This window comes from Crocuta crocuta, unplaced genomic scaffold, assembly GCF_008692635.1.
Source record: "Crocuta crocuta isolate KB4526 unplaced genomic scaffold, BGI_CrCroc_1.0 scaffold299, whole genome shotgun sequence".
NCBI lineage: Eukaryota > Metazoa > Chordata > Mammalia > Carnivora > Hyaenidae > Crocuta > Crocuta crocuta.
Window position 1 is genome coordinate 2,736,615 of NW_027532747.1, and position 22,608 is coordinate 2,759,222.

At 49.1% G+C, this 22,608-nt stretch overlaps 1 protein-coding gene and 1 long non-coding RNA gene across 4 annotated transcripts in view; one reads left to right on the forward strand and one right to left on the reverse strand.

Annotated features, from left to right (window-relative positions):
* Nucleotides 1-22,608, reverse strand: part of EVL (Enah/Vasp-like) — a 103,788-nt gene that overhangs the window by 73,438 nt on the left and 7,742 nt on the right. For 2 of the 3 annotated variants that reach the window (XM_077780982.1, XM_077780981.1), the window contains exon 2: nucleotides 21,955-22,083. The exons of the other annotated variant lie outside the window; for it this stretch is intronic. In XM_077780982.1, the coding sequence (XP_077637108.1) occupies nucleotides 21,955-22,083 (129 nt within the window). The remainder of the gene's footprint in view (nucleotides 1-21,954; nucleotides 22,084-22,608) is intronic. 3 annotated transcript variants of the gene reach the window in all.
* LOC144245584 (uncharacterized) lies at nucleotides 16,052-20,476 on the forward strand. The gene is made up of 2 exons (XR_013339312.1): nucleotides 16,052-17,162; nucleotides 20,049-20,476. It is a non-coding gene; the product is annotated as an uncharacterized LOC144245584 (long non-coding RNA).

The following is a 22,608-nucleotide window of genomic DNA, read 5'->3' on the forward strand; positions in this document are numbered from 1 at the left end:
GGGGGGGGGGGAAGGTTTGAGGTATAACTGACAAAAACCGTATATACATATAAACATATAACTTATCTATATTTGAAATGCATGGCTTGATGCTTTGATAGATGTATACACTGTGAAATAATCACCACAGTCAAGCTAACTAACACGTTCATCACATGTAACTCACATAGTTACCATTTTCTTTTTTAGGTTCTCTGCTTTTAACGACTCATGGGATGAGACCAGCCTGCTAGATGATCAGAATAGTTGGCTCCTCTCCAGGTGCATGCTCTGCTCATGTCTGCAAAGCCCCCTGGGCCACATAAGGTAAAGGTTCGCAGCCTGGGGATTTGGGTGGGATGGTAGTGGCACTCTGCCTACGACACATCCTTTTACTTCCAACCTCTTGTACTTTTGTGTTTAAAGAGTGTCTCTTATAGACAGCATACAATTGAACCTTGCATTTTCACCTCATCTGACAATCTCTATCTTTTAAATGCAGTATTTAGTCCATTTACATGTAATGTATTGATACGGTTGGATATAGGTCTACCATTTTGCTATTTGTTTTCTGTTTGTCTCATCTGTTTTGGTTTCCCTATTCCCACATTCTTTTGGATAAATTACTTTTTAGAATTCGATTTTAATTTCTCTATTGACTTTTTAGCTATACCTCTTTACATTATTATTATTTTAATGTTTGAGAGACAGCACGTGGGCAAGCTGCAGAAGGGCAGAGAGAGAGGGAGTGAGAGAATCCCAAGCAAGCTCCACAGTGTCAGTGCAGAGCCCGATACAGGGCTCAATCCCACACTGTGGGATCATGACTTGAGCTAAAATCAATATTTGGACGCTTAACTGACTGAGCCACTGAGGGGCCCCTTCACATTATTTTTGAGAGGTCTTTCTAGGGATTGCAATATACATTAACTTTGTACTGAGATTACGTTAACTAGGGATTGCAATATACATTAACTTTGTACTGAGATACATTAACTTTTTGCTGAGATTCTTAGGTGTGTAAGTTAAGGTTTTTCAGCAAATTTGGGAAGGTTTCGGTAATTATTTCTTCAAACATTATTCTTCTGCCTCATCCCCTTTCTCCTCTTCCTCAAGGATTCCAATCACACACATGTAGACCTCTTAGTATCATCCCCCAAAGTCACCAAGGCTCTGTTAATTTTCCCCAATATTGCTGCCCTGGTTTTCAGATTAGATGATTTCTATTGATCAGTATCCAAGTCTGCTAACTCTTTTTAATACAATCTCTGATCCACTTTTGTGGATCTCATCTGGTGAATTTTAAAATTTCACTTCTAGTACTAGAATTTCCATTTGGTAGAATTTTTTTTACAATTTCTATTTCTCTGTATGTTCGCTCATTTTATCCATCTTCTAAGTCTCTGAACATATTTATAACAGCAACTTGGAAGCACCTGCCTGCAAATTCAAACTTAAGCATCACTTACAGGTCTACTGACTGCTTCTCCCCTCACATCTTCTGGCTCTTTATATGTTCGCTGATTTAGGGCTGTACGTTAGACATTGTTATGACACGCTGCCGAGAGTCTGGGTTATACTGGCTTCCTTTGAAGGTACTGACTCTGTCCTAGCAGGCAGGTAAATGACTGGAAGATTCTATCAGTGCTGTCAAGTGTGTATTAATTCTTTCTTAAGTTCTATTTCCATTTTGAACTTAGCCCTAGAGGGTAGCCCTTACTCAAGGGCACAGTCCTTACTCCTAAGGTATGGCTGTTCCGGGGTCTTGGCTGAATGCCTGAGGTGTTCAGTGAGCTCTCTTCGCCAAGGCTGACTAGAACCTCCAACAGCTCGCAGCAGTGCATGAACTTTGGCATCATCATTCAGTTCTTAGCCCTACCGCAGGCCCCTGAGACAGTCTCATTCCACACATGCATGGCCGGCCAGCCCTTAGCCAACTATCCAAAGTGACTCCCTCCACCCAACTCTGCTCTCCCTTCTCTTACCATGAGGCTTCCTCTTCTCTATTTCTCTGCCCTGCAACATCCAGCTAGTTCAGAAGCCTGGAATTCCAATATGTATCTGCCTTCTGAGCTCATTACGATCACCTTTCAGCTGGAGCTCCACCACTTTGTGCCAAAATGAGAAAGAGCCCCGAGGCACAAAGCCAGAGCCACTGTGGGGCTCATCATATTTCTTCACTCAAGAATCGGAGTCCTGTGCTACCTGTCGCTGCCTGGAAACAACAAGGATTTAATATCTTATGTGAATTTAAGTATCCTTACAGTCAGGCGCTCTGTATATTTTGTTCGGTTTCAGTGTTTTGGTCAAGAGAGCAAGTCCATGATCATTACGGTGTCATGGCTTGAAGCAGAAGTCAATGATAATTATGAAACTACCAATCTTGTTTTCATTTTCTGAGCACTTCCTGAAGATGTCAGCCTGAGGGTAAACATCTTCACTGTGAGAATGTGCCTTTCGCTTCCATCCTTCACCTCCTCTGTCCTCCAGTCATGTGACAACTGTCTTTTCTCAGTTTCAGTAAGTAGATGAGAAGGAAAAGTGAATCTTCTGAGGGCATTCTTTTAACTCTGTCATCTAACTTCAATGAGGCGCTTGGGCAAAATTATGAGGAATAAGAAATGTGGGAAGATTTGTGGCCAGGGTGTTAGAGGAGATATGGGTTCTTGCCCATGCTTTCTCACACATCCTCGGGCATTTACATCTTCACTCTCTATCACGGTTTCCTTGTTCAATGAAAGGACTGGCCATATTAATAACTGTGAACTGCAGGCACAGCACCAATTCCTACAACAGAAAATGCTAGCAAAATAGGATAGGAGCTGTTAACATCTGAAGAGCAATTCAGTGAGAGAGTTAAGGAATGTCCTGTTTCAGGGGCACCTGGTGGCTCAGTCGGCTAAGCATCTGACTCTGGACTTTGGCTCAGGTCGTGATCTCGTGGTTCATGAGTTCAAGCCCTGCATCGAGTTCTGCACTGACAGTGGGGAGCCTGCTTGGGATTCTCTGTCTCCTCTCTCTGCCCCTCCCCCACTCATATTCTCTCTCTCTCTCTCTCTCTCAAAAATAAACTTAAAAAAAAAAAAGAAATGTCCTGTTTAAGGCAGCACCTTATAATGTATTACTACATTACTCAGCACTTAGTACACTGGGATGAGGTAGGTACAGGGTAGACATTGACTGCACGATGAATATGTGAATGAATGAATGAATGAAAGGGAAGGTCACCAAATCTCACACAGGATACTAAACGCTAAGGCATTTGGCTCTGCATCTTGAACATAATAAATACTCAGGAACCGACAACTGTACTGACTCAAATTGAAAGAGGGGTTTTCATGTGTCTAGATCCCAACAGAGAGCAGACATTGACAGCATGATGAATATATGAATGAATGAATGAATGAATGAAAGCAAATCAGGGAACTACACTAAAGGGCACTTCACTGAGGAGATCCGAACTCAAAGAGGTGCTGTGTGGCTCGGGAAAATTATCTAATTTAGTCTTCTTTTCTGTAATTGGACTGCTCTCTCTTCTGCTCTCTCTTGGTGGGATGTGTGAGCATAAATGAGTCTTTGACTAAGAAATACAGAAAAAAATTATGCTCTATACTACTACTGGTTTTTCATGAAATTTGTGTTTTTAAAAAAAGAGCGTTCTGAGTAGAAGGTCCTCATGTCCTAGGAACAGAGAAAAAGGGGACGGAGAAACGGCTATGAGAATTAGTTACCATCACTGACACATGAAAACCTATTGGCAATGCCGCGTGACCAAGCGCAATCAGCCCTGGGTTTGCCCTTCACGATCCACCTCCTCAGTGTTTACTGCCCCCGCCCCCCCCCGCCCCCATGCAGACAAAACCATTCCTGCCGTTGTGTTTCTTCTCTATTTTACAATGTGATCAATTTAACTGTCACAGATGATTGTTCTTTAGGGAGGGGCTACCACGTTTTCTTCTTTTACAACCAGTTGTGCTCGGCACAATTCCTGGTATACACACCCGGCGTTCAGAAGGTTTGTTAAGCTGTTCTGCTGAAGACGGGTCCTCAGGGTAGACAGAGGATGCTGATATGGTCTGGTTTTTCAAGTGTCAGCATTTGGAAAGGGAATGTGTGGCACCGGGCTGCTTTGCCCCGAGGAGAGAAACTTCTATCCCAACCAAGCTCCTGGCCAAACTCATCTGCAGCATAAACAAACATTATGACTGCTTGGCCAAATGAATGCTCCAAGGAAACAACGGTGAACTCACCGAGGGGAGGGAGGTTAGAACATCTCGGTTAGAAGTGCTTGCACTTCTGTCGAAAGAAAAACAACAAATGAAGCAACCAGTGATACGTAACAAATACGTATTTCAACTTTGTCCCAGTTTCTGGCCGACAGCTGTCCCCAAACCCCTGGAATTTCTAAAGCGTAAGAGTCATGGGGGCATCCTGTCTGATAGTGTTTGGCCTCTGTCCTTACTTCCTGAACTAGGTTCAGTGGGATCGATGTGACATGGGCACTCGTGTCATTCGTAACAACCCACACACCTCGTGCTGGCAGTGAAGCTGTGCTGTGGTAATGACAGAGGCAAGAAAACACAGAAATGGGTATCTTCTGAAGGCCTACCCTGTGGGAAACGGAATTTTAAAATTTAGCAAGTATAAGAAATGCCAACGGAGAGAAGGAGATACGACATGAGGTGGGAATGGGCAAGGAGGAAGAAGAACCGAGTGATTTTCTTTTTCAGTTGTAAAACTATAAGTGCTGGGGAACCTGGGTGGCTCAGCTGGCTGAGTGTCCGACTCTTTATCTCGGCTCAGGTGATGATCCCAGGGCACACTGCCTAAAAAGGAAGTGGTGACACAGGCTGTGACATGAATGAATCTTGACAACGCGATGCTAAGTGAGAGCAGCCGGCCACGAAAGGGCACACATCTGATTCCCTTTCTAGGAGACCCCCAGACCAGGCAAATTCACACAGGACACAGATTCCTGTTGTCCCGGGTGGCGGCAGCAACGTGTGCCCGGGTCTCAGCTTATAAAGGTGGCTGAGTGATGACGATGCCGTGGAAAGAAGAGTCTGATGCTACCCACAGCCCCCCCGCCCCCGCCACCATGAACAAGCGGTGTGGTACTGGCCACCGGTGCTGCGGGGGGGCCAGGAAGAGCAAGGGGAAAGCAGAGACCATGGCCTTTCTCAGGGCCTCTGTGGGCAAGGCGGGGCAGGGTACGCGGAGGAGAAGTGCTAGTTTGAATCGTTCCAGCAGCCTTGAGGGGACAGGTCCTCCTTGTCTGGGTTTGCTCGGGGCAGGAGCAGTCCTGGCTTCCAGGCCTGGGGGTCTGATAAAGGGGGTGCTGGGGGTGTGGACTGATATGCGCTGGACTGTACATGAAAAGTGGCCCCACCACTAATTTACAGTCTACAGGAATTAGCCAGGGTGTGAGGGCTCTCTCCCCGGCCAGCATCCTGCCCCCCGCAAGATGTCAAATGTCAAAAATATAATTAAGGGGGGGGAGGCATGGGAACCAGTACGGAGGTTCCTTTGCGGGGGATGAAAAGACCTGCAAACTGGGCCGTGGTAATGGCCGCACAGCGCTGTGAATGTACGTGGCACCGTGGAGCCGCGGAATGAAACAGCTTTAAAAACAGTTCAAAGAATCGGGGGAAGCAAACATCTAGTAAGGTTTTTTATTGCCTGAGGTTTAATTGTCTTTGATAAGCAACAATGGTAATCATAACCATTTTTTAAAGCAGGTGTATCTATAACTGAGGACAGAAATTCCGGATACACTAACTTTTGTGAGTGTGGGTATGAGCCTATGTGGAGCAGAGGAAGTTAAGGGACACAGACAGGGACACGGACAGCCGAGGCGGCCCTGGACATCGAGAAGTCTTAAAACAGTGACAACGGAACATGAGCACAAGCACGGGGTCACAAGAAGTTAGGAGGCACAACCGGGAGAATGAAAACAGACTGTCCGGTTTTGAATTCAACTGAAGAAAACTTAATCTATACGGTCCAGACGGTGGGGCAGGAGGAAAAAAAGGGAGAAAAAGCATTTTAAAAATACAGAAAATACAGAAGAAGACAGAAGTGAGTGCTATTACCCTCATCTCCTAATTTCTTCTGCTTGTGTTCCCTCTAGAAATATTTCGGAGAATTATGTATCCTGTTGCATATTTTTTAGGTGGCAACTATAAGTTTTCCTGGTAAGTTTAGATGGTTGCAAAGGATTTAACATTTAGAAACACTATTTGTGGTTTATGTGCATTAAGTATGTCAAATTTATAAGTGCAATTTAATATGTGAGCTTAAGCTCTTTTTTTAAGATTAAAAAAATGTTTTTAATGTTTGTTTATTTTTGAGAGGGAGAGAGAGAAACTCAGCACAAGTGGGGGAGGAGCAGAGAATGAGGGAGACACAGAATCAGAAGCAGGGTCCAGGCTCTGAGCTGTCAGTGCAGAGCTTGATGTGGGGCTCGAACTCACAAACTGTGAAATCATGACCTGAGCCAAACAAAGTCGGATGCTTAACGTACTGAGTCACCCAGGCGCCCCATAAGATTTTATTTTTAATTAATCTCTACGCCCCCACTAAGCAGAGATTAGATAGGCTCGAACTCACAACCCTGAGATCAATAGTCACATGCTACTGGCTGAGTCAGCCAGGTGCCCCCAGGCTCTTTGTTTCTTTCTTTCTTTCTTTTTTTTTTTTACATTTATTTATTTATTTAAAAAAATTTTTTTTAAATGTTTTATCCATTCTTAGGAGAGAGAGAGAGAGACAGCGTGAGCAGGGGAGGGTCAGAGAGAGAGGGAGTCACAGACTCCGAAACAGGCTCCAGGCTCCGAGCTGGCAGTCAGCACAGAGCCCGACGCGGGGCTAGAATCCACGAACCGCGAGATCATGACCTAAGCGAAAGTCGGACGCCCAACCGACTAAGCCACCCAGGCGCCCCTACATTTATTTATTTTTGAAAGAGAGAGAGAGAGAGCGCACCTGAGTGTGCTTGCGCACGCACACACAAGCGGGGGAGGGGCAGAGAGAGAGGCTGACACAGAATCTGAAACAGGCTCCAGGCTCTGAACTAGCTTGTCAGCACAGAGCCCAACATGGGGCTCAAACTCACAAACTGCGAGATCATGACCTGAACAGAAGTCGGATGCTTAACTGACTGAGCCACCCAGGTGCCCCTAAGCTCTTCCAATTCATGACAAAGGTCTGCCATAAAACATGTAGGGCAGGGCCTGTTTACTCAATCTAGCTGACTCAGATTTACTTGCTATCAGAAAAATTTGGACTGATTTTCCAAATCAAACATGCTTATACACATCAAAGTGAGAGCATACCACCTAGGAAGTCTTTACATTTTTAAAAGTTTATTTGTTCTGAGATGGGGAGAGAAGGGGCAGAGAGAGGGAGAGAGAGAATCCCAAGCAGGCCCCTAGCTGTCAGTGCAGAGCCAGACACGGGGCTCGATCTCATGAACCAAAATCAAGAGTTGGACGCTTAACTGACAGAGCCACCCAGGCGCCCCAAGTCTTTACTTTTGAACAGACGACCTGACAGATGAGGTGTGGCGCTACGCCATGAGTTGGTGGCCTTGCTGAAACAAAAGCTGCCGTCTGCCATGTTCTCCATGGCCGCCTCCTCTGCTCCCGGGAGACCCCCCCTCCCCCCCGCCCCAGCCCCTCATCAAGGCCACTAACTGCTTCCTCCAGTTAGTCCTCTGTCTGGTCTGCTGAGGGCTGGGAGAGCCCGAGGCACGGGATCTCCCTGAGATCTGGAGAGGTGATGTGCCCTTCTGCTGCAGTGAGAGCAGAGGACTTGGGAAGGGGGGCCAGCACGCCACAGGCACGCTGTCAGACAGACCCAGTCAGCAGGGAGAGGGTACGGAAGCGGGGACTCCGGCGATGGCTTCCTTCAAACCGTCCCAGCCGTTGGAGCCCTGGGACCACACAGGGCTCGGTTTGGAGACAGCTGTACTCATGTTAATAGTAGTGACCCACCTACCACAGACTGGTTAAAGTCACTGGTCAGGAGACACGCGCTGTGGGATACGACAGAAAACAAGCAACAGAATTAGGCAGTTTGCCCGAGGCAGTTCAAACGAAAGGGTAATTCAAGCTGGGAAATTAAAACATGGAAAAGTTATACAGCAAATCTAAGTCAAAGGACACCAAGGTAGCAATTCGGATATCAGGCAAAGAGAATTTAAGGAGAAAAACATGAGTAAGGATCCAGAGAAATACCAGAAAAAACAATCATAGCCATGTATGTATGTACTATAGACCCAACTCTGCAATGTAACTGAAAAATTGGGGGAATAGTTAAAATAATGCTGGTGAAAACTTAAAAATACGTTATTTCTTAGATTTTTTTTAAAACAGTGAGAGAGAAAGTAAAAAGGAAGGGAGGTGCTAGCTCCCCACTAACACTGCCCTTGTTTTAAGGTTGTATTTGTTGAGAGGCAGAAAACTCAAACTACAGAAAGATACAGAAGGTAAATTAAGGCCCCTCCCCCCTCCCCCAACAGAACCCTGGTGAACACGGGGCGGAGGGAGGGAGGAGACGGTGTGCAGGGCGCTGTAGGTCCCATTGTCCCTGTCCAGTGTTGCTTCTGGTACACTCTGCATCTCCTTCAGGGGCTGAACTACAGTCAGTTCTGCTGTGGACAGAGGGACTTGAGCAACGTGACATCTCAAACAGGCGTGCATGCTCGCTGGAATGTGCGTGAGCCATGGAGGCCCGGGTGGGGAGGGGTGAGGAGGAGACATCGGCCACAGAGAACGGCTCTGTGATTCCATTCATGGGATGTGTGCAGAGCAGGCAAATCCATGAACACAGAAGCAGACCTGCGGTTGCCTAGGCTGGGGGAGCCTGGGGGGTGACTGCTAGGGAACACAGAGCTTGCTTCTGGGGTGACAAAAATGCTGTAAAGTACACTGCAGTCACGGGGACATGACTGTGTACACCAAAACCACGGAACTGTGTGCTTCGAGTGTGCAAATTCTATGGTATGTAACATATCTCAATATAGCCACTATTAAAAAGTGCTCCAAATGCAGACAAAAGCTGCTTTCAAATGGGCTATGAATTAATGGAGGCAGGCGCGGCTTTGAGATTGTTGGAGAAAACCATCCCATCATTTTGGCCCCCATCAGAAACCATAGTAGAAAGGACCTCTTCCGGTGTGACAATTCTAAATTATCTCTGCCTTCCAGAAAGTAGAAAGAAAATACGACAAAGGGCCCTTCTGAGTGCAGAGGCCTCCCCAGAACAGAGCAGGTGCACTGACTGTGCTCAGGCTTCAAGTCTGTGAACTCAACCCGAGAAGTCCTCGTTTCTCAGGCCACACGCTGAGTACTCTCATGTTGCCAGAACTTCGTCTCCTTCCCATGACTCCTAATGGTTTCAGTGAGCATCTGAAGAAAACAGGGCGCCTGGCTAGATTCAGTTACCCACAAATAAAATACATCCAGAGAAGCACAGTAATGAGAAGCATTTTCATCATTCAAAGTACTGGAGCTTTCTTGTTGGTTTCTCAGAACTTTTTGTTGCGTTTGGTTTTGAATGTAAATCATTTCTATGAACCCAACACCTGTACAGATCTGTGTCATCATTGCATCAGCCCCCCCACCACTCCCTCTAGCTATCCGAGTGGCCGCGCCTGTCCCCCGACATGCTCCCAGCAGCCACGGGTCTGTTCTCCAGCTCAGTCCTTTCTCCTGGAGAATGCCACGCTAATGGAAACATACGGTATGTAACCCTTTACGACGGCTTCCTTCACTCAGCGTAATGCCTCTGAGACTCATCCAAGCCGTTGCATTTATTAAACAATTCGGTTTTTTCTTTTTTTGTTTTTGCAGGCTAGTGTTCCGTTGCGTGGCTGTGTCACAAACTGTTTACCCATTCGGTTGAAGAACACAGTTGTTTTTGGCCATTATAAACAGCACTGCCATAAACAGCCATGCACACGTGTGCAGGTTTTTACTGAGTGTTAAGTTTTCATTTCTGTGGGCTAAATGTAGAGGATTAGGGCTGCTGGTTTACATGTTTATTTTTTTAACATGAATATATGCTCTTTCATTTTTTTATTTTTTTTTTTAATGTTTATTTATTTATTTCTGAGAGGGAGATACAGACAGCTTGAGCAGGGGAGGGGCAGAGAGAGAGGGAGACACAGAATCTGAAGATAGGCTCCAGGCTCTGAGCTGTCAGCACAGAGCCCGATGCGGGGCTCCAATCCACGAACCGTGAGATCATGACGTGAGCTGAAGTCGGACGCGCCACCGACTGAGCCACCCAGGCGCCCCTTTCATTTTTTTCTTAATGTTTATTTTGAGAGAGCACGAGTGGGCGCATGCAGGGGAGGGGCAGAGAGAGAGGGAGAGAGACACAGGATCCCAAGGAGGCACAGAGCCAACATGGGGCTCAAACTCACACTGTGAGATCAAGACCTGAGCCAAAACCAAGAGTCGGACGCCTAACCAACTGAGCCCCCCAGGCACCCCTTACATGTTTCATTTTATAAGAAACAATCCAACTGTTTTCCAGAGTGGCTGTGCCGTTTTCCTTCCTACCAGCCACGCAAGGGGCCAACCAGCATCTGGCATCGTCAGTATGTTCTGTACTTCAGCCGTTCTAATACACGTGCGGTCACATCTCATCGTAACTTGCGTGTCTCCAGTGGCTGGCGGGGGCCGAGCATCCTTCCATGCGCTCGGGTACTACCTGAGTCTTCAGTGATGCGTCTCCTTAAGTCTTCCGCCCACTCAACAAAAGCAGGGCTGTTTTCTCACTGTTAAGTCTTGAGAGTTCTTTACAACCTTCTGAAGACAGGCCCTTGTGACGTGCCAAGCTTCCCTCTAGATCTGTCTCCTGTCTTCCACTCTCCTAACCTGGTCTTTTAGGGAGTAACAACTTTTAATTCTAATTTAAGTCCAACTTGTCTTTTTAAAAAAACATCTTATGGATGGTGGTCTTGAAGAGATGCAAGTGAACCATTTGCCCAACCGGGTGGTCAGAAAGGCTGCCTCGAGGTTTCTGCCAGCAGCTTCGTGGTTTGACGTTTAGATTTAGAATCTGTTCAGAGGTAGCTCGGGTATGACACGTGAGGGCTGGGCCAAAGCTCATTCCTTGACGTGTCGACGTCTGACGGTTCCAAGTGCATTTGTGGAGACCGTACCTTCTCCATCGAACTGCCCTCTGTCAGATATCAACTGACAACTGATTTCTGGACTTTCCACCCAAGTGTCCCCCGTCTCCGTCAGTCCTTTGAACGGTCCCCAGGCAAGCCTGTTGGTACTGCATACGTGACCCGTGATCTGAACTCAGAACTGGACCGGGAACAGGGCTGGGGTCCTCGGCTCGTCTAAGCCGTGATGGAGGCTGTGGGGTATGCCTACCCTTTCTCGCTCTCCAGGCTGGACCTCACGCGCAATACTGAGATCAGCTTGTGATGTCATAATGCGGGAGGCACTGGCAGCCTGGAAGGGTTCTGAAAGGTGACCGAGCTGATGAGGCCACAGGGACCACGGCACAGGGCAGGCTGCGGAAAATGGAGCGCTCGCCTGGGGAGATAAACGGAGAAAAAGAACGCTTGCTCCGGACCTCGGAAATGGTGCTCCCTGGAGACAAAGAGTCCTTCCTCATGGGATCCCTACGAGATGACTAGAGCCAGTGGCTACAACCAGGCACCGCAGTAGGTGCTGGGAGTCCAGAGACGGACAAGATACACTTTTGCTTTCAGGAGGGGGAAACCACAGGGAAAACTGCTTTGGTTTGACATTGGCCATCAGGCCACCTGTAAGGGCAACACGCATCTGCTGCAGGTAGGAAACCAGATAAAGAGACTTGCTTTGACTCTGACTTTGCATGGTCGCCAAAGATGGCCTAACAGCCCCTTCTGAACAAACGACTTGTTCTATTTTGGGGTTTAACGGCCAAACGAAAGGACTGAGGGCACGTGAAAGAAAGCGATCTGCCAAGGTCTCAACAGCGGCTGCAAAACTGAATGTGGAAACTACGCCTGCCGGTGCTTAGGCCAGGATTCCTTTCTACCATCTGTTAACATTCTTGACCAGCACGGTATATGCTAAAAATTAATAACCCAATGTCTCCTCCTTCCATGCCCTGTCTCTAGGGTTCTTTAGGTCTTCCATCTTGCAGGCTCACCATCTCAGAGGCCTTTACAAGAGAAAAGAATCCCATGATTTGAAATTTCAACCTTTGTTTTCAATGACAAGATGAGAAAAAAAAAATCGTATGAAATCAGACAGGTCTTTTCTGAAGATTTTATTTCTGCTCTGAGCTGCTTCTGGGTCACCTACTGCTCTAATTATGCTGGAAGAAAACCTGGCTTTCAGGAGATCCAGGACATGGCTGGAGGAAGAAGCTGTCAGGATTACTTAAGATCAGCAGCGCTCACACTGGCCTCGGAGCATTCCAGGAACTCACTGATTCATTCCGTATTCCATTCCACCGATTAACCACAAACACAGACACGCAGGGAGAACAGACATCGCGGACTGATTTCGTCTTATTAATATGCCCAGGGCAGGACAGAGCAGAAAAGCAGTAACGCTTGGGTTACTCCCCTCCCCGGCTCTTCCCGTGAGTGGCGTGGGACAGGAGGAAGGCCGGACTTGAGGTCCATGGCCCTGCTTCTCGCCTTCGAAGGCGGGCTCCCTACAAAGGGAAGCAGTAACTCCAGGTTCTTCGAGAGGACACGAATCTGGTGAGAATCCGTGGAGACGGCAGACAGGAAAGCACCTGGCACACCGCGAAGCACTGCGCCTGGGGGAGAGCTTCAGTCACGTCACGTGTGTTGGGCACCTGTTAAATGACACGCAGTGCACTAAACACCAAGGAGGTCAAGTTAAATAAAATATAGCCCTGCCCTCAGGACGACAATCAGATGCGGCGAGTATGCTGATGAGAAAAGCATGGGGCGGGGGTGGGGGGGGGGAGGCCCTGGGGGACCCCTCACCAGTCTGGGCAGGAAGGGAAGATGACGCGAAGGTGGGCCATGTGTATTACGGCTGCAGAGAGAGCGTACTAGGTTCTGGAAAACATCGCAGTCTCCTTATTTTCTTTAATCTTGGAGCACTCTGCATGGTGGCACCCGTCTGACTGGGACCCCCACTCCGCTGCTCTATTATAAAGCAGCAGCTTGGCTGCTAGATAGCCCACAACACACAGCCCCCACAGCAGAGTGACCCAGCCCCAGTGTCGAGCGAGCCAGGCCAAGGGAGCGGCTGTAAAGGAAACGGAGGTGCAGAGGAGAAGCGGGCGGCCAGCAGCAGGGCTGAATGCAGATCTCATGACACAGCGCCTCAGGCCCCCCGGGTTCGACGGCAAAGGGTCTGCAGCCAGGCAGCACAGGAAAGGAGCCCGGAGGACGCGGGGCAGGAAAGACGCTGGTCTCCATGTGGGAGCACCACCACCAGACAGGGCCATGAGTGAGGAAGGCAGAGAGAAAGGGGACAGGAAGCAGCCAGGGAAGGAAGTGGGCAGCCGGTCTATTTCTGCTCTCAGATCAGCACCCTCTAACATTTCCATAGTGATCTGCACTTAAAGAAGCCGATTTCACGCTCAATCATCATGATGGCCACACTGGCGAGGTGGGGGAGGCGAAATAAATATTCTTCTTTTCTGGAGCCTCGAAGAGCAAAGTGCTTACCCCAGGTCCCGGAGCTCTGCAGGGAGGCAGGACTCACTGGGAAAGAGCCTTGCACCAGCCCCACCCCCGACACCAGCTCCTGGGCCGCCTGCGGTCTCCGGAGGCAGGACAAGGGTCTCTGAAGGGGCCTTCCTGTGAGCTAATGCAGAAACGAGGCGCAGGAACAGAGAGGCACGGCGGACCCGGGCTCTGCTCCTGGAGTCTCAGGTGCAGACATCTCACTTCCGGAGAGTCACCAGGCTTCTCTGGGCGTCCCTGCCCGTCCTCACAGCGAGAGGGCCACTGGGCCTCCTTGAAGAGCACTCCCCGCCCTAAGAACGGGGCCTGTTCTATTTTAACATTCTCCTGTCCCGAAGCCAACGAGACTGCCTCCAAGCGTGGCCAACAGAAACCATGGCTAGGAAGGCGGCTGGGATCGCTTAGTGCCTCGGTCTCTGTTGACAGGAAATAAAATTATTTTGCTAATGAATCAGTTTTCAGAAAAACTAAATCCTTGAAGAATCTGTGTCCAAATTTTCAGACTGCTGTCTCCAGCAGTTCTGCAGGTGACGGACCTAATTCGCTCCGTGCTCACACTTCTGCTATGAATCGTGCATGGACACGTGCCCACTGGCCACAGCGGCTGGCAGTTCTGCAGGCGCCGTGGATCGAGCACGGGGCTGGGCGTCAGGAGACAAAGCACACCTGCTCCAGGACGTCAGGCGGACGAGCGAGCCTCTGGGGCCTTGCTCTGCCCGCCTTGCACCCGAGGGCCTGGCCGAGCCGGCCGCCGGGGTGGCTCAGCGCGCTCCCAGAACTACTGCCAGCCTCAAGCGGTCTGAGTCTTGGTTTCTTCATTTCTACTCTAAGAAAGATGAAGGAGAGCAGTGGATGCAAAAGCTTCTTGAAAAGGAGACCATTTCATTTGCCAGAGAAGCCGGTCAGAGACGTCTGAGGCCGAGCACTTTGCTGTATTAATAATACTAATGGCCACTTGTAGTGATGCCAGCGGACTGCACGGCGGCTCTGGGCACTGGCTCTTAGCGCAGGGCACGGCGGCTCTGGGCACTGCCTCTTAGCGGGTGCACATGGGCTTTGGGACCCCACAGAACCCTGCAACTGTGTGTTTTCTCAGGGGATTGTATTAACCTCCAGCAATTTCTCAAACGTGCTCCTGACCTCCGATAAGAGATCGCTCCACCACAAAAAACCATGCGACCTTGCTCTCCACCGCCCCCCCACCCCCAGCCCAGGGACTGCTACTGAAGCACCGTCACCGCACGCTGGCCTTGCCAGGGGATCACTGAGCCTGCCCAGGAGGGGGCTCCAGCATCTCCACTGCGCTCTGGTTGGTCATGGAGAAATCTGGCACAATTTGCAGAGTACGGGTCTGGAAACTTCCAGGATTGCTGCAAATGTAAGACGGAGCAAGGAATACTGCATAAATCTGGGAATTCCCTTTGGCTCTGCACTTGGAAGTCCATTTGCTAAATGCAACAATGTAATAAACGTCAGTGAGTCCCTTTCCAGAGCTCAGTTCCCTGGGACTCTGGCGCTGCACTGTCTCATACCATAGCCTGAAGCCACGCATGACCATGACTGTGACCCTGAGTTCTTGAAATGCAGCTAGTCCTAACAGACAAATGACGTTAATGTAAAAGACCTACCTGACTTCAAAGACTTAGTACAAAAAAGTCATGTAATATAGAGCTCATTAATAATTTTTCTAATGATTACATGTTGAAATGATACCATTTTGGATACAGTTAAATAACCATCATTCAAATTATCTGTTCTTTTTACTTTTCTTAATAGGGCTACTAAATATTTAAAATTCCATGTGGCTCACATTTGTGGCTTATGGTGTGTTTCTGTGGGACAGAACTATTCTATTTTCTCCATCAATGATTAATTCCCACCTTATGAAATGTCTTATTCCTTGCAAACTAAAAGCAGAGCTTTCAGACAGAGTTTTCTAAGTCAGGCATTATAATTGGCACATGAAAAAACAGTTCATGAAAAATCCCAGGGAAAATACAGTAAGTCAGACAGATTTATTTATGCGGTCTGAGTTCATGGTGAAATCTGTTCGGCAATACCCACTTAAAATGGGAAATGCCACATCCAGGAGGTACCTCTATTAACACTCTCTTTTCAAAGGCATTTATTGAGCTCCTACTGTGTGCTGGGCTCTTCTCAGTTATCATCATGATTTCCCATAAACCTGAGGGGACCGAGGCTCAGAAAGCAGTTCGGGACCACTCACTCACCCAGTAAATGGCAGGCCACCTTGGACCCAGGTCCGTGGACCATGGCACACACTGCCCCTTGCTCTCTCCACTGACATTCCGCCTTTTCTGTGTTTGCATCACACTTTATAGTTTACAAAGTGCTTTCATATATATCATTTAATTATCCAAACTATTCTCTGAAGCAGACATGGAGGTTGGCAATCATCATATCTGAAGGAGGGCGTTACAAGTCCAGCGGGAAGAGCCTGGCCTCCAGACTGGCAGAGAGAGCATACTCTTACACCAGGAGTTCTGAAAGACAGTTCGGTATCTTTTCAAAACTTTCCTCTCTGCTCTTCCACATATAACTTCCTCCTTCTAACTAATACTGATTGCTTTCTTGGTCTCAGAGTTAAATAGAGCAATGGAAGGAAGGTCTTTGCAGTCCATTATGTTCATCTTCAACAATAGTTCAACTGTTTCTAAACATATGTTACTGTATGTTATATATTCTTGTATTACTAATGGAGTAATAGCACATGACCGTATAGTGTGCCATTCTGTGTGTTATTACAACCAGTATTTCTTTTGCACGGTGGCCTGCCTACAGCATTGTACTAATTTAAAAGCGGGAAGAAACTGAGGTACTGAACTACTTATGGACCAATTAAAAGCATAGGTAGCAAAGGTAACGAAGGTGAAATGGAGAAGCGTCACGGAGAAACCTTGCCTCTTGGTCCTAATGTCCCAGGGAAGGTGCGTGCTGCCCGCAGGTACAGACTGGGGAAAACGTAAAAGCAAAAGATAGGAAGATCCAGGAAAAGGCTTACTTTCTTGGGAGTGAGCTGTAAGGACCATGCAAGAGTCCAGTTTTGTTCTGTTTGTCTGGGTGAGTTTTCTGAAGGGCAACGGAGTCATCACCTTCTCCCCCACCTGTAACCTAATAACGTCAAAACAGGGGACAAAGGGTGAGAAACAGCAGTGACGCAAGTACAAGATCAGCAGGTGCAGCCTGGGCGTGGTCGGGGAGGAGCCCCGCCCAGCCAGGAGGGGGACGAGGCAGGACAGAGGAGCGACTGCACAGCATGTCACCTTCAAGGAGTAAGGAGGAGTTCAGGAGAGGAAAAAAGGCACAATCACTTTTCACGTGCTCAGAAGCAAGCAGGACGGAGAGAGCAGACACACAGACGGGGCTCGTGAGAGTCTGCCGAGGGGAGCAGAGCACGGGCGACACTGTCGCGCTGTGCCCAGGGGCTGCCGCGTCCTCCCAGTGCTGGAGCAGGCACGCAGAGGGGCAGAAACTGGTAAGGACAAGAGCGAGGTCCGCGGGGTCGGGGGCACCCCTCGGGGCGCAGAGCCAGAGAGAAGGGACGGGGTGCTGGCCGACGAATCCGCTGGTCACCCCTCCGTGTGGGGGATGGGCCTCGCCACAGCTGCTTGTCTTGAACTTGCTTGAGTGGGGTTCAGTGGACACTTCAGCAGTTCTTTCCACCCTACGCACCCGTGTGACTCCTTTTATCTAAACTTCCACCCGAGGAAGCTGAACAAGGATTGTTGTGATTAGGAAATGACTGAGCTTCATCGCACCAACAGTGGAAAAGCAGGGAAAAGTGCAATGATGGGGCAGTTGGATGAGGAATCTCGTCTGACGAGTGCTGGCCATCGGTGGGCTCTGAGGGGCCTCATCACTCCTCCTCACCACGCTGTCCCCCTTCGGGTCTCACACGTACTTGGTGTCCTGCCTAATGACTGTTTTGTAAGCTGTTATGTGCAGAGGCCAGTTGCTTAATGTATTCAAGAGAACCCAGAGAAAGTCATAAAAATAACAAGAACCCACAACTTGCCACTGAATTCCTAATCCTTGTGAGTAAACAAAGCCATATTCTTTCCTTACAGCATGCCCCCCCTCCTACACACACACACACACACACACACACACACACACACACACAGGGTCCTACATTGTACCTGATACCACCACCATCCCAGATGGCTTCCCAGCCAAGCGGTGGCCTCTGCCGAGTGTTGAAGGATCTCAGTGAAGTCCTAGTATTATTCTGTTTGAGTGTTTTATTATGAGCTGTTATTAATTTTTCAATTAATAAAACCAGGTCATCAAACACAAAGACACTTAATGGGGCAGGTGGGCGGGTGAAGTGCCAGGTTAAGAGAGTACGTGATTTGGGACCCAGAGCCCTGGCAGTGCCTGCCGCCGGGCCCCCTGCTCTGGGATGCGGCAGGTCAGGGTGCCAGCAGCCCGGCAGAGCCAGCAAAGTGCCCAGACAGCAGCAGGGTTACGACCCGTTTGCTGAACCTGCCCTATTGGCTTTGCCCGTGCTCAGCAGGTCTCCCCACGTGCCACGGCGTCTTCGATTTCCTGTGTTTCCTCCTAATCCTACAGGGCACGCTCACTGTGGTGTCTGATTAAACGGGCAGAGCCAGTCGCAGTGCTGCTGGCTCCCCCGCAATGGCCAGGACCCAGGGTGCAGCTCTCCGGCCGAGGTGTCCCCGTCAGGGCTGATTTCTGCNGGGGCCAGGGATGAAAGCAACAGGCCAGGAATCCGCAGACTGGAGTTCTGGTCCTGGCTCTGCTGCCGACCACCTGGGGACCATGACCAGGTTCTGGGTCCGAACGAACAAAAGAAGAGGACTGCACAGTGCCTGGGACACAGAGGGTGCTCCTAAGTGCCACCCCTCCCAGAGCTCCAGCCCCGCGGGCCTCACGCTGCCTGCTCTCCCCCGAGGAGCCCCCCCAGGCCCTCACGGGCTGTGCCTCAGACGTGGTCCTGAGCACCCTCACCAGCCCCCTTGCAATTTTAAATTATTCGTTTATTCTTTTAATGGTTTTTACTTTATTTTTCAAAGAGAGAGAGTGTGAGCAGGGGAGGGCACCCCACTGACAGCACAGAGCCCGATGCGGGGCTCGAATGCAAGAACCACAAGATCACGACCTGCACTGAAGTCAGATGCTCAACTGACCAAGCCACCCGGCGCCCCTCCTTTCTTTCTTCCAAAGGCACCTGGAGTTCGCAGCTCGGACTGCGGTCAGCAAACCCCACACTGGGGGGGCTTAGGGCCAGAAATGTTCTTCTGCACGGCTCTAGAGGCTGCAAGCCCATGACCAAGGTGCCTCTCTCCTTGGCCTACGGACGGCCGTCTCCCGTGTCCCACGTGCCCTTTGCTTGGTGCCTCAGTGCTCCTCCTAAGGACACCAACCTACCGGATCAGGGCCCCAGCCTTCGGGCCTCAGTTAGCCGTGATTCCCTGCTCGATTAACCTGCTCATCTTTTTAATTAATTAGTCTTAATTACCTACTTATCTTCAAATACAGTCACACTGGGGGTTGAGGCTTCAACATATGAATGGGGGGGGGGGGGCACAAACATTAAGACCTTAGCCCTCTTTAGTNACAATTTGGTCCATGACAGTGGGCCAGACAGTCTCCAGTCAGACAGGCAGATGGCATACAAAGCTGTGAATGTGGTCTGGCAATTCTGAAGATGGGAGGGAGGGTCACCTCCTCTGGAGGGAAAAGTGATACAAGTTTTAGTCTGCTTTTTCTTTATTTTGCACAGTTTGTTTTATTTGGGATTCTTTCAGTGGTGAAAGATACTAACAGAGAAAAATGGAATTTACTGTTCATGTAGTGAACACACACGTGCACAAACACACACGCACGCACACATACGGCTCCTGAATAAGCCCGCCTGAAGCAGCTCAGTGCCTAAAGCAGCAGCTCAATGACGCCAGGAAAACCCGGGTCTTTGGCCACCACTGAACTCTGCTCCCCTCTCTGTTGGCTTCATTATCAGACACTCTGTCCCCACATGCTGGCTGCCAACGACTTGCGGCTCTCTTGGTCCTGACAGCTCTCGATCCCAGAAAAAAAAGCCAAACGCATCTTTCCTAACGATCCTGCCCAAGGGCCCTGGAAGACTCTTCAAAAGCAGATGTGCCCCTGAACCAATCACCACGGCCAAGAGACTCGGGCCGGGGTTCTGTGCCACCCTGAAGTGTGGGTGGGGGGTTAGGCCCACAGACTGAGGGGGAATGGAACGCCAGCTCCCCTCCACCCACCCCTTCCTCTCCCAGCAGGCTGCCGGCCAACCACAGTCTCTGGAGGAATTACAGGCCAGCCACCGCGATCTAAATGCTGATCGGATCGCCTCTCTCTTCTTTTTAATTTCTAGATCTTTGTGCAACATCTTCCCTACGGAATGACCTTGAACACACATCTGTCTCTTCTGGCCAGGCGCTGAAAGCAAAGGGCTTATTTGAAGCAGGTAAAGAATTGTCTCCACCCTCTCTCTCTCCAGCGGGAAGAACCGCGCTGGGATGCAAACCTGCAGCGCATCTCTCTCCCTGCCAGTCCTCGAGGAGGAAACACGGGCAGGAATTACATTGGGAGTGTGATACAGGAGAACTTCCTTTAAAAAACACACTCGCAGATGGGCACATCTGAGGGAACGAGCAGTGTTAAAAAAAAAAAATCCAACAACAACAACAAAACCCACAAACGCACACTGTTGATTGAAATTTACCATTTTGGAACTGTCCAAAAATCTCTCACTGCCAGAGACATGTCAAAAAAAACAAAATAAACTGCTGTCGTGGGCCAGCCTCGGGTGTGACAAAATGAATGAGAGAAACGTGGTTCCTGATTTTCCAACAGAGGGAAGTTCTTAAATTCCCCAAACACAAAAACCAGCAAAAACACAATTTAGAAGGAAATTTCAAGGGGAAACGTACCATTTTATAAGAAGTTTCACTGTATGTCCATTAGATTTCAATAAAAATGGGAAGAAGAAAATGTTTCACTTGTAACATACCACTTATAGGACACAAGGCAAAATGCACTCACTCGTCCAATAACTGTTAATTGTCCTTCAAACAGGTGGCAGGTACTGAGCTAGGCGCCAGGACACGAGTGAGCTGGTAAATGACAATTAAAAACAACAACCTTGAGGGGCGCCTGGGTGGCTCAGTCAGTTAAGCATCCAACTTCAGCTCAGGTCATGATCTCATGGTTCATGGGTTCGAGCCCCGCGTCGGGCTCTGTGCTGACTGCCAGCTCAGAGCCTGGAGCCTGTTTCAGTCTGTGACTCCCTCTCTCTCTGACCCTCCCCTGCTCACGCTGTCTCTCTCTCTCTCTCCTAGAAATAAATAAAACATTAAAAAAAAACAAAAACAAACAAAAAAAAACCTTGAGTTTCATCATTTACCAAGCAGTTTTGCACATACAATCACACTTTTCCTCACAATGGTCGCATTTTACAGACAGGGCAAGTGGGACCCCAAAAGAATGCATGGCCAAGAAGAGCAAGAAGCTGAATCCACGCTCAAATGAGACTTTTTTTTTTTTTTTTTACCTCCTCCACTGTAGATTTTGTCCTGAAGACTCTCTTCTTCACCCCAATTTCTAATTCCCAGTCTCCCAATCTCCCCCCACTGTGGCGGGATCTTCTACGGTGTCAACTAAAAACCACATGTTGGGCAATAAAAGTTCCTTCACCAAACTCATGTGGGAAACTCGGGGGCGAAATTCCCACCCACTGCACCCCACCCCGCAGGACTTCTCAGAGCCTTCACGCTACTATGCACTGCCCTTTCCCAGGGGAGTCCGTGCAGTTTTTACCAAACAACTGCTCACAGAAACTTTGTTCCCGCTGAAGCCTCCTGTGTGATGAAGGGAGCGGTCAGAAGCACAGGTCCCGGAGCGCAAGGACCTCAGGTGCAGAGGCCAGCCGTGTGTGGCTCTGCCTAGGTCACTCAGCTGGCGTGTGTTGCGGCTTCTGCTATCTGCGAGGCAGGACCAGAACGGCAGCCCTGTCACAGGACTCTTATGAGGACAGCGGTATGGGTGTTCATGCATAGAAGGTGCTGAGCAGGTTGCAACGTTCCTAGTTAAGGCTCAATAAATGTGATATACTCATATTTTCAACAAGACAGTGCATGAAACGAGTATCACTAGGGCACCTGACCGGTTTTCCTCATTTCACGAAATCAGGGTTGGAGGAGGTGGCTATGACAGGGCAAAATGGGCCCCGGCTCATTTTCCAACGAAGCAGGTATCTGACCGTGGGAAAGCGCTCTGACCTCTCCGAGTCTTCCCAGGTGCTCCTGAGGCGAGACGGGCCTGGTGCCCCCAGCGGGCAGGACTGTAGGGGATGCGAGGTGGTAATGGAAGGACCTGAAACACGTGGGTGTGATCCTCTTTGTCTGAATCTAGAGGAATCAGAAACATTTCATTTATAGGGTGCTTGGTGGTCCAGTCAGTTGAGTGTCCAACTCTTGATTTTGGCTCAGGTCACGATCCCAGGGTCGTGGGATCAAGCCCTGCATCAGGCTGAGCGTGGAGCCTGCTTGGGATTCTCTCGGTCTCCCTGTCTCCCTCTGCCCCTTCCCAGCTCACGTGCGTGCACATGCACGTGCTCTCTCTCTCTCAAATAAAAAAAAGACCATTTCATTTAAATACGTAAGGACACCTTAAACTTCAGATGCATATTTATTAGCTCAAATACTTCTCCAAATCCCTACAGTTTTGAAAATCTACCACCTAGTGCTTTCCAGCCTTCCTGCACATCTACTGCCTGGACCAATGCTACCCATTCAAAGGTCCTGCTCACTGGATTCACATTTGAAGTGATCTTCAAAGATGGAGGAGCTCCAAGTTTTCAGGTTTTCCCCAGGGCGCCCACAGGTAAACGCGGGTTGTCTTTTCCTCCTCCAGCACGGGTGCTGGTAAAGACA